Below are 15,114 nucleotides of genomic sequence, written 5' to 3'. Positions count from 1 at the left end.
AACAATCATGAACTAATCAACAAGAAACACTACAAAGGACTACAAAACATGGTGCAGAACAGGAAATAACATAAAAGTCCACACAAGACAAAGCTATAACCTATAGTTGTGATCAGAGTAAAATAAATATTCCAGGTTCAGTACATGTTCAGCTCAATCGATAGCATTTGTGGTATAATTTCTATTATCACAAAAAAAAAAAAAAAATTATTTAGTAAGTAAATGGGGCAAATTTCAAAAAGTCCTGGTTGTTTCACACACACAAAGGTTTCCTTTTAATCCAGGTCCTGATTTTTTCTTGCCCTTCAATGTTATAAATACAATTCAAATAAACACTTTAAACCAACCTATTCAATCCCAACTAAAACTTATTAAATACACACAATTCTATGGTTATTTTTTGTCTATGGTAATATGGCCATCAAATGTCAATTGTACGTCAATGATAACACCAAGCTTCCATACTTGAAGCAATGGAAATACAGAATTTGAATCATCTGACAGATACCAACAAGATACCACCACACCATTTCCGTTTTTATCTCATTAGTTTAAGAAAGTTGTCTTGCCTCCATGCTTTTATTTACTACAAACAGTTAGTTAGGTCTTTAATTGTGAAGTTAAGATCAGGGTGCATGCTGACATAAATCTATTTTCCATCAGCATAACAACACCATACTTTCTAATCTCTTCAAGAGGCTATATGCTAAACAGAAGAGGCCCTCACACAGAGCCCTGTGGGACACCCTGAGTAACTAATGTCGAAGAACTGTTTGTAAATGGATGTTTTTCACAATAGTGAAGCAACTGCTGAGATACATCTTTGAAATATGTGACATTAATACTCAATATTCAAAACACAAAAACGGTGACACTCAAAAAAAGGATAAACTCTGAATATTACTAAATAAACAAACCACACCAACTGCAAAATCAGTTCAGGAGCACAGATAAAACCAACAAGTAGCAAAAACCTCCACATCATAATCTATTCGTCCTGCACTGCATGCTGGGTGCCATCATATGCACTGAGAAACACAGTATGATGTTGTTTGTTTACAGTATTTTTTAGCGTACAGTTTTACAGTAAATGAGTTATTGTCAAGTGCAAATAGAAAATCTTGACTAAAATTGCCAGAAAAGTACTTTCGATTTTACAAGAAACCTCTAAGAGTGCATTAAATACAAGAGAAGTTCTGCTGGGAAATTACTGTGAAATTACAGTAATTTCACACTAAAAAATGTAACAGTGTTAACAAGAAGTATGTATTATGCACAATTGATAACAAATATGTTGGTAACACTTTACAATAAGGTTCATTAGTTAACATTAGTTAATGTATTAACTAACATGAACTAACAATGAGCAATACATTTGTTACAGAATTCATTTATCTTTGTTTAATGTTAGTTAATAAATATACAGATGTTCATTGTTTGTTCATGTTAGTTCACAGTGCATTAACTAATGTTAACAAATACAACCTTTGATTTTAATAAAATATTAGTAAATATTGAAATTAATATTAACTAAGATAAACTACTAGATAACTAATAAATGCTGTAGAAGTATTGTTCATTCTTAGTTCCTGTTAATGTACAAATAATGTTAACTAATGAAACTTATTGTAAAGTGTTACCAATATGTTATACTGTATATTGCTATATCTACCTAGAGAGCAGAAAACACTCTCACTCTCTCTCTCTCACAAACACACACACGCACGCACACACACACACACACACACACACATTATTGTCAATGGTCCACAGTCACAGTGGGTTGACTGATGGTCAGTGTCAGATCACCGGTACGTTCACACACCAGAGAGGGAACTGCATGACCCATGTGAGTACTGTACAACTTCTTGTTTCTTTATTCTGCTGTACAATTGCCTTTTTAGAAACAATAATGGGTAAACATCAATTTCTATATGATTTATTTTCAGTACTGCATTTGAAGTGTCATCATTTAATTTTGCAATTGAGTAAAAGCTAACAAGCATGTGGTCTGACAGTAATATATTTTGTGTTGAGTATCTTATTTTCCATGTTTTAAACCCAAATGTGTTTGTTTTAGCTTGAGCTGTTACAACGAATCCATTAAACATACAAAAGTTGTGTGAATCGCTTTGAATCATTTACATTTCTCCATGAATGATTTAAAATGTCTTGTCTTATTCACAAAAAATTAAATCTAATTGAATGGTGAAAACCATTTCTAACTAATTTATTTAGTAACGTTGGCAGTAATATCTGCACAGTTTTATTGTTTTTCTAATCATTGTAATATTTCTTCCTGTATGATGCTTGACTGAGCCATTACCAAAATTATGCTGTGACCAACAAAACAAAGTGTTTCTGCAAAATCTCACAGATGCACTGAAGCGAACAATATCGCATACTCTAAAAGGATATTAAACTTTTTCCATAAATTACCTAATAATTTCTCACTACAGAAATGGCAATCTAATGTTATTTATCACCTAATAGTCTGACAGTGATTATTAGATTATATACATATAGCTCCTTTCACAAATCTGTACATATATCTGTATGTATATATAGACACACACACACACACACACACACACACACACACACATACAGACATGGAGAAATGTCTGGCTTAGGTCGCCTGGTTTTCCTTGACTATAGCACAACTTAGACAATAAATATCTGTATACAGAACTAATGTCAAGCAATATATAGATGCCAGCCACTAGAAGAGCATGTGTCGGACAGTCTGTAGCTGTGTCACCCTCCTCTCCTCTCCAGAACGCACTGGATCTCGGCCCACAGAGGTGCTGTCACACTGCCTGCATTGATGTGATTCAGCTCAACACAATGGCACTTTTACACAGCACTGAATGGCTGATGCAACGCTCTGTGTGTGGGTTAGGTTTGCCGACACTGATGCGACCAAATGTAAATCCCCAGCAAAAAAGTAAGAACTTAATTCACTACTATTAAAAAACAGAGAATGTGTGTGTGCACACACTCAATCACATTCACACTAAGAACGATAACTGTAAAGATAACTATATTAACATCCACAGCAGTGCAAAATATTATTCTGTTTACAATAGGCTAGTTGCATATGGCGGCCATGTTGGATTTTCGATCTAGCGAGTGAAGCAGTGAACAGCTATAAAGCAGCGCTGTAGAAAACAGTGATTTCAACGTTCAGTTCTCATCCAATAGTGTCAGTACAGTCAAATCAGTAATATTGCTGAATATTATTTGTCCCCAACTAGGCATGCCAGAGGAACCTAAACTCCATTAGGTGACAGAATGGAGAAACAAACCTTGGGAGAAACCATCCTCGATCTCACACATCTTAACTGCGCCTTGATGAAACGGCCGTTCAAGATGCTAACATTGAGACAAATCCTCTAGCAAGTTTGCCCAGGGGATTGGTTATTCTCAGTGGATCTGAAAGATGCCTACTTTCACATCCAGATAGCTCCCCATCACAGACCTTTTTGAGATTCGCTCTTATCAGGATACTGTCCTTCCATTCGGACTGTCTCTGGCACGCGTACATTCACGAAATGCATGTCAAGACTCAAGTCAAGTCACCTTTATTTATATACTGCTTTTTACAATACTGATTGTTTCAAAGCAGCTTTACAGAGATAACAGGAAAATAATGCATAAAATAATTGTTTCTAGAAGAAAATAGCATCACAGTCCAGCTTATTCATTAATTTCATTCAACAGATTTATAAAGCACAATTAAAACATAAACAGCTTAAGTAAGTTCAGTGATGGTTCATTTTTGTTGTAAAAAAGTTATTAATTTAGTCCATTTATATATATAGCCACTCTGGAGAACACCGTGATGTCATCGTCCAGCTCAGTTCAGTTCTCATATAATGGTGTCAATGCAGGAGATCAATAATATTGTTGAACATTATTTCATCCCATGGATGCGGCCCTCTCCCCTCTAAGACAGAATGGAGTGTGATCCTGAATTACCTCGACGATTGGCTCATATTGGCCCAGTCCGAGATCGAGCTAGACACTCACAGATCCTTAGCCAAGCAACTTAGCAAAGAGCTCTCTGTTTTCCAGTGAGCGAATTGCCTTCCTGGGAGCAGTTTTCGATTCGGCCCAAATGTGGGTCAAGCTCATACTGGAGCGCGCTGTGGCTATCCAGTGGCTCGCTGAGTCTTTCAGAGTCGGGGCTTCACACCTTCTCAGAACCTCTCAGAGGATGCCGGGCCTAATGGCGTCTACATCATCAGTAATTCTGCAGGGCCTGCTACACAATGGATAAAACCCTGTGTCCTAGCCCACAAATCAAGGCTGACCACGGCTGTATCTTGGCCCTGGCCCCTTGGACGAACCCCAGTCAGTACCAGACCGGCGTAGACTTGGGGTCGGTCTCTAGGAGGAATGTGGTCTCGACAGATGCCTCCAACACGGGTTGCGGAGCTCTGTGCGAGGGCAGGCCGACATCCGGCTCCTGGTTGAGCACAGAGAAACGGCTGCATATCAACTGCCTACAAATGCTGGTGTTTTTTCTGGCCCTCAAAACCTTCCTGCCAGACCTGAAAGGGCACCATGTCTTAGTCCGCTCGGACAACATGATAGTGGTGTCCTACATAAACCACCAAGGTGGACTCAGATCGAGGCCTCTGTACAGACTAGTGAGATGCCTCCTCTTATTGGCACAACGCAACCTGTGCTCAATGAGAGCAGTGCACATGCCGGGCAGACTGAACCAATGGGCAGACATGCTGTTCTGGGGCAATGTGTCCCCAGGGGAATGGACCCTCCATCCCCAGATGGTTCTCAGAATTTGGAGTATCTTTGGGAAGGCAGAGGTCAACCTCTTTGCCTCAGAAGACAATTATCACTGGCCCAAAAGTGGCCCAGCTTTCCCCTATATACCTTTCCCCTTGGTCGCACTGCTCCCTCAGGTCATCAGAAGGATCAGGGAGGACAGGTGCACAGTCCTTCTGGTGGCCCCTCTCTGGCGAAACCAGTCTTGGTTCCCCGAGCGGATGCAGCTGCTGATGGCATCCCCATGGTCAATTCCATGAGGACCTCCTTTCCCAGGTGAAAGGAACAATTTAGGCACCCCAAACCCGAGTTGTGGGCCCTCCATGTCTGGCCCCTCGGCAGGAGCCTACGGACCTCCCTGTTAACTCTCCTCCTGAACACTATCTCTGAGGCTAGAGCTCTGTCCTGTGGATGCCTCTATGCTCTTAAGTGGTCTGTCTGTGGTGTTGCGCAGTAAAGAGTGAAGATCCAACGTCCTGTGATGTCTCACTGGTACTGTCTTTCCTGCAGGAGCTGCTGGACAGGGGACGCACCCCTTCCACGCTAAAAGTTCATAGCAGCAAACCACGCTCCTGTGGAAGACCAGTATATAGGCAGGAATGACTTAGTTATTCTTTTTCTGAAGGGGGTCAGTTTTCTGAACCCACCTCACCCCCTTATTGTTCCAACATTGGACCTGTCCTCAAGGCCCTTCGAACTTCGAGCCGCTTCAGTCGGCCGGGCTACGGCCCTTTTCGCTAAAGACCGTCCTCCTAATAGCTCTTGCAATGGTCAAGCGAGTGGGTGACTTGCAAGCACTCTCTGATAGTGCATCTTGTTTTGAGTTCGGGCCTAACGACTGTAAAGTCGTCTTTAAACCAAGGAACGGCTATGTACTTAAGGTGCTCTCTACTCCGTTCAGAGTACCGGTCATTACTCTCTATGCTCTTCCCGTTTCAGAGGATGATCAAGTGTTGCACTTCCTCTGTCTGGTTTGGGTCTTAAGAGTATAAATCGAGTGCACTGCCCAGTTCAGGCAGTCAGAGCAGCTCTTCGTGTGCTTTGGGACCACACCAAAAGGCATCTGGTTAAGAAGCAAAGATTATCCCACTGGAAAGTGGACACAATTGTGTTAGCTTAAGCTTCATTGGGCCTCCAATGCCCCATCAGAGTGAAGGGCCACTCCACTAGAGGCATGGCCTCCTCCTAGGCGCGGTCCAGCGGAAAATCCATCCAGCTGGTCCTCGCCGTCCACATTCGCCAGATTTTATAATTTGGACGTCCCTGCTCTTCAAGCACAGGTCCTATCTGTTTATCTGGGCTTTGACCTCTATGCGAGCTCAACCCACTAGAACTCTTTCCCTCGGTGCTCCGGCCTAGTGGTCTAGGTCCCTTAGTCTCAGGCAAATGCCTCACCCTATCTTAGCCTTGCTGCCTTAAGGGCCCTTATCCTCAAGTGTCTTGGGCTAGGGTCTCAGAATGATTGTCGTTCTGCAGTTATAGCATTGCGCTATTGGATTGGGTTCCCATAGCATCTAGCGATGCAGTACGAGTGAACCGTATCAATAGGGAACGTACTCGGTTACGAACGTTACCTCTGTTCTCTGGGATAACGGGAACGGGAACGAGTACTGCGTAACTGGCCATGCTATCATGCTGCACAAATCGGCGTTTGTCGTTTCAGTTGAATTGTCCTGAGATCCTATGGCAGGTGGCCCGCTTATATCGTATTGTAGCATTTGCATTATCCATTGTAGTATTATCTTTTACTCAAAAGACTTTAAAACGGACTACTTGCACTTCTACTTCTGCGTTCTACTTATTACGGCTCAGGTGTTTCCAATAGCAGTGTTCAGACCTACAGACCTCATGAGAATGCAGATTATACTACTTTTAAGAGTTGTCAAGTGATTTAAAACAGCACACCATAGTTTCAGCATTAACATGATTTATCGTAAAAACGAACTTACTGAAACATTCCTATAAATATATTTTGTTTGTATAAATGTGAATCCTTAATAATTAATAAAATGTATTTCTCCACTATCTTGCAGCAGTTTTATCCTGGTGTTCTCATGAACCCTGTTTTTGCTCACTGATCATATCCCAGATTTCAAGTAAACATTGAAACAATGCTGAAAGTCAATGTTGATGCATCAACGTTAGTGGAACTGAACTAACATCAAAGTGCTGTTTGTTCATCATCACTTTTGTACCCTCAGTTAATGTTGAAAGTGGAAGTTTGTTGAAAATCAATTCTTATAAATCAATGCAAGTTAACATAAAACAGTCAATGGTCATGTGATTGAAACAATGTTACAATATGATATGTTAATGTTGAAAATGCTGAAATTCCAACAAAAAAGAAATCATTCGTTATAGGTTAGATAATAGTGTTGATTCTAGATCACTATTGGTTGAAAGAACACTGAAAATACAACAGAGATGTAATGTTAACATAGTTAAATAAATGTTAATAATTAAAAACCGAAATGAAGAGTCTTTTCAGTAGTTGAGTCACTTTTTTTTTTTACACAGTTTAACACGATCAATGATAAAAAAGACAAAGGTAAAGGTGGGACAAAGAGAACAAAATATTACATCAGACTTCTGCCTCTTTTCCTTTTGAAAAAGAAAGCATGATGTCACCTAATACTGATTTAGTTCTGTGAATGATTACATGATAAAGCTTTAATCAGGGAGCCAGAGTTTAAAGTGTACTTTTCTTGCTCACATACGTGTCATTTACTCCTGAAGGGATCTACTAAATAATGCTGGAACTTAATCGAGACAAAGACTTTAAATCTTTACTCCCACTTATATGTAGAAAAATGTATGATTTATTCAAACCCTTTAATGACCTTTAAAATTAATATATTTAATTTCAATCAGTAACAAAAAAAAAAAAAAAACAGAAAATCACAGAAATCGCACACTCTCTTGAGTTGGTACTTATTTTGAATAACTAGTATAGCAAGTATGTTGTCATTATCATGTGATCTACTAGCGTCAGTTGCGTCGCTTCAGTGTCAGTCATAAATCCTCTCCTGTGGCCTCATGGGATAGTAAAGTGTCCATCGAATGCACACTTTAGAAGTAGTCAGTCATCCAGGTGCTCTTTTATGAGTACTGTGAATTCCGACACACTACTCTTGTTTTTCACCTACTATAAAGTAGGGAAGTATGCAATTTCGCTGTAGAGAATTTGAGTTTGTCAGGTGGTTCATCTAACAAGACTAATAGGGAAGCATCGGTTTGCAGTTCACATGATCTTGTGGTCATCAACTACAAACCACCAGGCTCATTTGAGATGTCTTGAAAGTAGGCAAGAGTAGATGACTGCGGTCAGTGGAGTGAAATAAGTGCAGTCAAGAAGTTCTCACTTCTCATAGTGTATCAAACACCAATGAAATCATGTGAAGGAGATGTGATTTAATTATGTGATCTACCCTCATGTGCTTGGTTACTAAAAAAACTGGATGTAATTTAAGTTATTTTGCTTTAATATGAAATTAAATATGATGAGCTCAAAGTACCGGTTATAAAGTATTCACTGATGTAAATCCCCCAGAATGCAGTGCGGGCTGAACTGTCCAGTGATCGCGAGGAGAGGTGGCGTCCCGCAGGAGCATCAGCTGAAAGCATCTGTGCCAGAAACACTTTCTAAAGGGATCTGCACTGACACACCTGTCGAGACCGTCCTCATCATCTCATCATTCCTGCAGTCCACCGACCACACACAACGGGTGAGTAACGCATGTGTGTGTGTCTGCTGCACGTTTATACAGTTAGAGAAAGAATTAGAGCCAATGGGTGGAGCTTGACGTCCAGCCACACCATAACCATAACCATAGACTGTAAAAAAAATATGGATGTAGTATCCGTGACGTCACTCGTAGTGTTTCTGAAGAGCATTTTTCAGAGCCGGCCATCGCCATCTTGGCAGCGCGTCACTCCCGGATAAACGAAAATGGGCAAAGAGGCGGATTAGCTGAGGTGACGTGACGCTAACAGACAGCAGACAAACGACAAGTAGTGACATCAGCGGCAATTCACCTGTCACTCAAGAGGACACGCCCTTAATTATGCAGAACTTTAAGGCTTAGTATAATTTAAATGGATGAGTTATAAAAAAATTCACCCCCCTTCACAGTTACATGTTTTTCTGTAAACATTTGTTTTTCTATGGGATTGACTCTCTTTTGGAGCCTGTCTCTAGTGGCCAGTCGATGAATTGCAGTTTAAAGAGAGAGACAAGAAGGTTGCCGCTTGATCATAACCCTATTCTAAACCTAAATAGCACAGGTGGAGCTGGACTAGCTCAAACTCCACCCATGACGTCCAGAGAGACGGAGCTGGACGTAACTTGGCTCTGCAGTGAGCACCACTTGGAAAAAATGTAACTCCCTTTGAAAGAAAGTCTGTTCACTCTGTGGCCTCATTTGCAACGCAGCTGTTTCGGGCATCCTTAAACTGTCGGCTGAAGACTCAAGTTTGGTTTGAAGATAAAAAAACGTACGAAGCTCAATGTTCTCTCTCCATTCCTGATTTCTGACACACACTCACAGCGTTCGTGATCTCGCATCTGTCAGAGCAGAAACTGAAGCTGATGCTCTCCGTGTGTTTCTCCGTCGTCTCCAGTAATGTTCATATGTAAATTATATGTGCTTATTGTCCATTACATTGAAAGATCTGAAAAACCCAAACATTTACTCACCCATAGACCCTCCCCTCGAAGAAATCAGGACAGAAGTGTTTGAAAGTGGACAAAAGAGACGGATTAAAACCCCAGGTGTAAACGGGAATGTGTTTCCCTCGTCTACTTGTGATCCCATCGAACAAAACGCATTATAACCAAGCGGCAACATTCTAATCTGAAAAATGAAGCCTACCCGGAAGTGCAAAAAACTGCAATACATTGAAAATCCGCTAGGGGAAGGTCCCAAAAGGGAGCAAATCTCCATAGACCACCATGTTAAAATGTCTGTTTTCACAGCATAAATTCATGTTTTTACAGGTTGGTCCCATGGACTTTTATTGTATTTTTCGATAGGTTCCGAGTGCCTGACAACTGTGAGGGGGGTGAATTTTTTTCTAACTCGTTAGTTTAGATCGTATTTAAATATAAAATGTATGACAAATAAGGGCGTGGTTAACTTTGATTGACAGCTTGATAACGAGCATAGGCTGCGCCGAGTGGAATTCCTGAAATTTGACGTCTCGGCCATGATCTGACACAACACATCATACCACCTCTGTATCCTTTCTGAACATTAGGATTTTCCAAGATGGCGCCGCCCATACCCGCCATAAACGGCCTCAAAACCGTTCTTCAGAAAGTCTATGGGTGACGTCACAGACGCTTTGTCCATATTTTTTACAGTCTATGATTATAACACCAGCTGTAAACAGAGCCCTTGAGCCCAATATTAGCATGTTCTAGCTTCAACCAGTCACACTTTGTTAGGAAACAGACTTGTTTTGAACTCCTGGACCTGAAAAGAAATGCATTATTTATTTAGAAATATTAAAGAACTCGAAGCCCATATATGTGTCTGTGAATGCCAGAAACCCTGTTTAACAGCTGAATTCCCGGTGAAGAACTAAACCACCCATAACGCTGAGAAGAGTGTGTTGAAGTGTTCGACAACACAGCTGCTCTGCCATCAGTACAAATAAAATACGTGCACTTATAACAAGTATAGAGTGTTTTGTTCACACCACTGTATTTTGTTGTTGTTTTTTATGTAAGTTGCTTCTGCATAAAGACATGACGGTCCAAATCACTAAGCACTGAAACTTACATAACTTATAGTCTTTATTTAGCAACTTATCTAAGAATTAATATATGCTGCATCATTTATTTAAGGATTGTTGTTTATGTTTAGATGGAGTGTGTTTTTGGCAGATAATATGTGTTTGTTGTTCTTGTGTTTTGTGTGTGTGATGGTATAAGCTGAACAGATGTAGAAAACACATGTATGGTTGTTGTAGTTGAGAATCTCTGGTGCTGTGAGAATACGGTTTCATGTTTCAAGTCGGGATGAAAAGGAAGTTGCGCTAGTGTTTTCTTCCCTATTGTGACAATTAAGTTTTTAGTTAGTTAGTTTTTAGTTCCCTGTTTAACTCTAACAAAATCATCATCTGCTCCCTTTTTTCATCTTATATCAGCTCATAGAACCGTTTGTTTGGAATACAAATGAAGAAAATATTTGAGAAGTGTGAATAAGGTGTTTAACGTGTAGTTGTATGTGGTGTTGATGGGATCGGTGTGACGTGAGCATCTCGTATTGTTACTGCGCTCAGATCCCTTCAGTTACTGACCAACAGGAGGTGTTATTACAGTAGGTGTAGGAGAAACTTCTGGGATTGAGACGAGCAATGTCCCAAAAAGGCAGCATTTTAACAAAAATAATCATATACACTGAATATACTACTAATATATTATTGCAACTCTCTTTACTTTGGAATTGACAACAAAGCATTGGTGCGTCTTCAAAAAATACAGAATGCTGCTGCAAGAAGTCAGCCAAGAAATTTGAGTCAATTACTCTGTTTTTAATAATCGTTAAAACGGTTTGCCGGTTTGAGATAGAACTATCTATAAGATCCTGTTACTTGTTCCTGTTAGGCCCCTTCTTATCTTTCAAGTATGCTGGCATTTTATAATCCATCTAGATCTTTGAGATCCGAAAATCTAAATCTTCTCTGTGTTGTCATAACAAAACACAAACATAAGGGCGACAGAGCATTTTTCCGTGTCGGACCCAGACTTTGGAATGATCTCCTTCTTTCTGTATAAGGTCAGTAAAGTCACTACCGAAATTTAAGGCCATGTTAAAAGCACATCTTTTTAAAACTTCCTGGGCATCTTCATAATGGGTGTTTTGATCATTACCTTGTCTATGTTTTGTGCGTTTTTGTTTTATTTTTTATTTCTCTCTCTCTGTACTCTTATTTTTGTGTTTTTTAGTGATAGTGAAGCAGCTGTTGCATTAAATGTGCTATATAAATAAATAAATGAAATGAACATGTTGTTATAATGTACTACAAAACACTGAGGAGCAAATAGTATCTGCTACTATTTCCACTAAGTATAAATACCATGTAACTAACACTTGTGTACAGTTTTTCTCGATTGCTTAAACGCTAAAACCAGGCTTTTGAACTAAAATTTCAAAACCATAACGCCATTTATCAAAAAGCACAGCCATTTCCCTAAACTATAAACACGATTCCCCTGTTTTGACACATCAGATTTATTGAACTTTCACTGCAACTTTTTTACACCATGTGGTCATTTAGAAAGCATTCAATATTGTTCACTCAAGTCAGCACAGCTTCAGTTTAGCTAGACACAATTACCCAGGTGGAAACTCTAAAGGTTTGTTTACACGACAACAATATGCTTAAAATGGAGAAGTTTTTCCTTTGAGTTTTCTGCGTACAGACGACACCATTGTCAAAATGATCCCCATTCACACGGATCCGTGAAAACGACTAAAAACACTGTATTCCGCTGCCAGGCCATTAGATGGCGATGTAACACTATAGACTGAACACATAATACACATGTGCATGACGCCATCGTCTTCAGAGATTCACGTTTTTGGTGTTTACACGGAGACCGTTTTCAAAAACGTGCACTTTGAAACCTGTTTTCAAAAGTTTGTGTTTTCAGGCACCCAAAACGCTGTTGTCGTGTAAATGAACGGCCAAAACGCATACAAAGTTTTAAGTTGAAAACGGTGTCGTGTGAACAGCCCCTAAGACTCAAAACTGATCACACACCAATCAGAACCTTCGATAGATAGTTTTGGAACAATGGATCCAGAGAGACGTGATAGAAGAGGTCAAGGACACCTGAGATGTGGAGGACGAGGAAGGGCAAGGAAACAAGCAGTCTCGGATGAAACTGGTGCCACTAGTTGACCTCTAGTTGACCATGTCCTTGTCCTTGTATGACTATGAGGGAGGCTGGGCCACGAGTTCAGCCAAACTTGAGTCGCTTCACCGTCGCCTCGATCATAAGAACCTTCAGGAAACAGGTCGCTGTGCTTCAGACTGCTCTAACGTTTGAGTGCTGTACAACACACAGATGTACTGTAGCTGTTGCACTATAGAGGGTATGCACTGACGTCACTTTCCCACAGAACACACTCCCTCATCCGGACTGAGTGGCAGAAGAGCTGCTGAGTGACTGTATTTACAGTTTTTCTCAATTGTGTACACACAAATACTGGTACTTGAGACACAATGACCACAACATGTAACTCATTCACCAACCCCCTGAACCAATCCTGCTAAACTACAAGCACAATTCCTGCTTTACACTCACATTGCAGATCTAAAACACACCTTTTTCAAAACACTACACACAATTATCTGCTTTTGGCACGATTTTCATGCAGAAAATCTCTTGTTTTCATAAGGAACACACTGCCATTCAGATATGCACACTGACTCATCACATGGGCAAACACCCGTCACAGTTTTACAGTTAGCAATCAGAGCTTTAGCATAAAAGGGCCACAGGTGAGCTCTTCAACAGGTGAGCTCTTCAACAGGTCAGCTCTTCAACAGGTGAGCTCTTCAACAGGTCAGCTCTTCAACAGGTCAGCTCTTCAACAGGTCAGCTCTTCAACAGGTGAGCTCTTCAACAGGTCAGCTCTTCAACAGGTCAGCTCTTCAACAGGTGAGCTCTTCAACAGGTCAGCTCTTCAACAGGTGAGCTCTTCAACAGGTGAGCTCTTCAATGGGGCAATGAATGCCAACATTGGATTTTTATTACTGTAACTGTATACAGTCAATTCTTCTGCTGTTTTGTATGTAGACCACTGTATGTACAACTTTCTGTTGGTTGGGATGTACACTGTGTACACACAAAAAGAAAATATATTTGTTACCGTGTATTTGCGTGTTCTGAGTATAAAAACAATATTCTCAAATATTTTACAACACACTTATGTATGTACTGTCTGTAAGTGTAACACTGAACCAAAAAAAGGCCTAAGTCATTATGATGAATGGAGAAGAAGTGTTTTCCATTCATCATAGTGTTTTACATTGAGCACATCAGTGTTCAACTGGTTCTTATAAATGTCTGTTCATATGATGGTTTGTGTGTGTCATTTGAAAACAAAATACCATTTTGAGAAGAAATAACATTGTTTTGAATGTAAAGTTTCATTTTGCAGGAGAATTGAGGGGTTTTGCCCATTGTGTGTGTGGTTTTTGATTTGTGTGTAGAGTTCTGAGAATATGAGGCATGCTTTCAGAAAATGTGTGTAAACAATCGAGAAAAACTGCAATAGGGGAAACTGCGAAAACGCCAGTAAAACGAATCAGTTATCAGTTTAAACTAAAGGTTGGACTCTGTATAGTGTTCCTTATAACTTACCAAAGATCCAGTGATTCATGGATATTGACATGCCGCCGGGAATCGTGTTTCCTGACATTTATATGTGGCTGATTTTGACGCCGGTTGTGAAAAACATAAAGCAAAGCCGGAAGCTTTCAGTTGATGCTTATCAGGAGTGGATCAGGCATGCTAGAGGATTTTATGTTGACAAGATTTTTGTTGTTGTTGTTTGGTGAATTGAACTGTACAGTACATTCAGGAATAAAAATGTATTCATCATGTGAAAAAGCTTTGAGGGGAAGAACCACAAGCAAAATAGCTCATTACCGGTTTTTGCAGTATTGTTTTTTCTCTCATCAGTGCGTTAGGGCGTTTTCACACATATAGATCGTTTGTTTTGACCTGAAACAGGGACTTACAGTTTCTCTGAATTGCTAAAACACTTTTTTTTTATGTTCTCAATGCCTTAACTATGTGAACTTGTTTGATTTATTCGACAAATTGGTTTAGGCTATTGAGAATTTGCTTCAGAGAATGGCATTTAATAATAATAATAATAATCCGTTACATTTATATAGCGCTTTTTCTGAGACCTCAAAGTGCTTTACATAGATGGGGGAATCTCCTCAACCACCACCAATGTGCAGCATCCACTTGGATGATGCGACGGCAGCCATATTGCGCCAGAACGCCCACCACACACCAGCTTACTGGTGGAGAGGAGACTATTTAGTGTTTAGCAATTCAGAAAAACTGTAATTTGTTACAATGTTGCATTTTCTTCTTGGTTCGGTCGGCTTTCACATGGGAACCTTTCAAAGCAAAATGTGTTTATGCAAGTCACATGCAAGTACAACTGTCCTCTTTTTGATCAGAGTTTCCTCTGCGTCATCCATCAAGATGATTGACAAGTTCGCTCCATTAGGCCATCCTTAAAAATATTCTTGTTTGCCGTAACCCGACCGACCCAGTCAATTTAGGTC

General features: G+C 40.1%; 2 protein-coding genes across 3 annotated transcripts in view; both read left to right on the top strand.

Moving 5' to 3' along the window:
- Positions 1 to 8,798, top strand: part of LOC307173266 (interleukin-17 receptor C) — a gene marked incomplete at its 5' end in the record, with an annotated part of 390,000 nt that extends 381,202 nt beyond the window's left edge. Inside the window, one exon of the transcript XR_013823818.1 lies at positions 8,767 to 8,798. The remainder of the gene's footprint in view (positions 1 to 8,766) is intronic.
- Positions 1,773 to 15,114, top strand: part of tmcc1a (transmembrane and coiled-coil domain family 1a) — a 53,520-nt gene continuing 40,178 nt past the window's right edge. The window contains exons 1-3 of one of the 2 annotated variants that reach the window (XM_079896263.1): positions 1,788 to 1,849; positions 2,779 to 2,947; positions 8,342 to 8,516. In XM_079896263.1, coding sequence (XP_079752389.1) covers positions 2,871 to 2,947; positions 8,342 to 8,516 — 252 coding nt within the window. In that variant the 5' untranslated portion in view covers positions 1,788 to 1,849; positions 2,779 to 2,870. Of the gene's footprint in view, positions 1,850 to 2,778; positions 2,948 to 8,341; positions 8,517 to 15,114 lie in introns of both variants that reach the window. The other variant, XM_079896264.1, reaches the window with a different exon arrangement.

Source organism: Squalius cephalus, assembly GCF_949319135.1.
Source record: "Squalius cephalus genome assembly, chromosome: 16".
NCBI classification, from domain to species: Eukaryota; Metazoa; Chordata; class Actinopteri; order Cypriniformes; family Leuciscidae; genus Squalius; species Squalius cephalus.
This window is presented reverse-complemented; position numbering and strand designations above follow the sequence as displayed.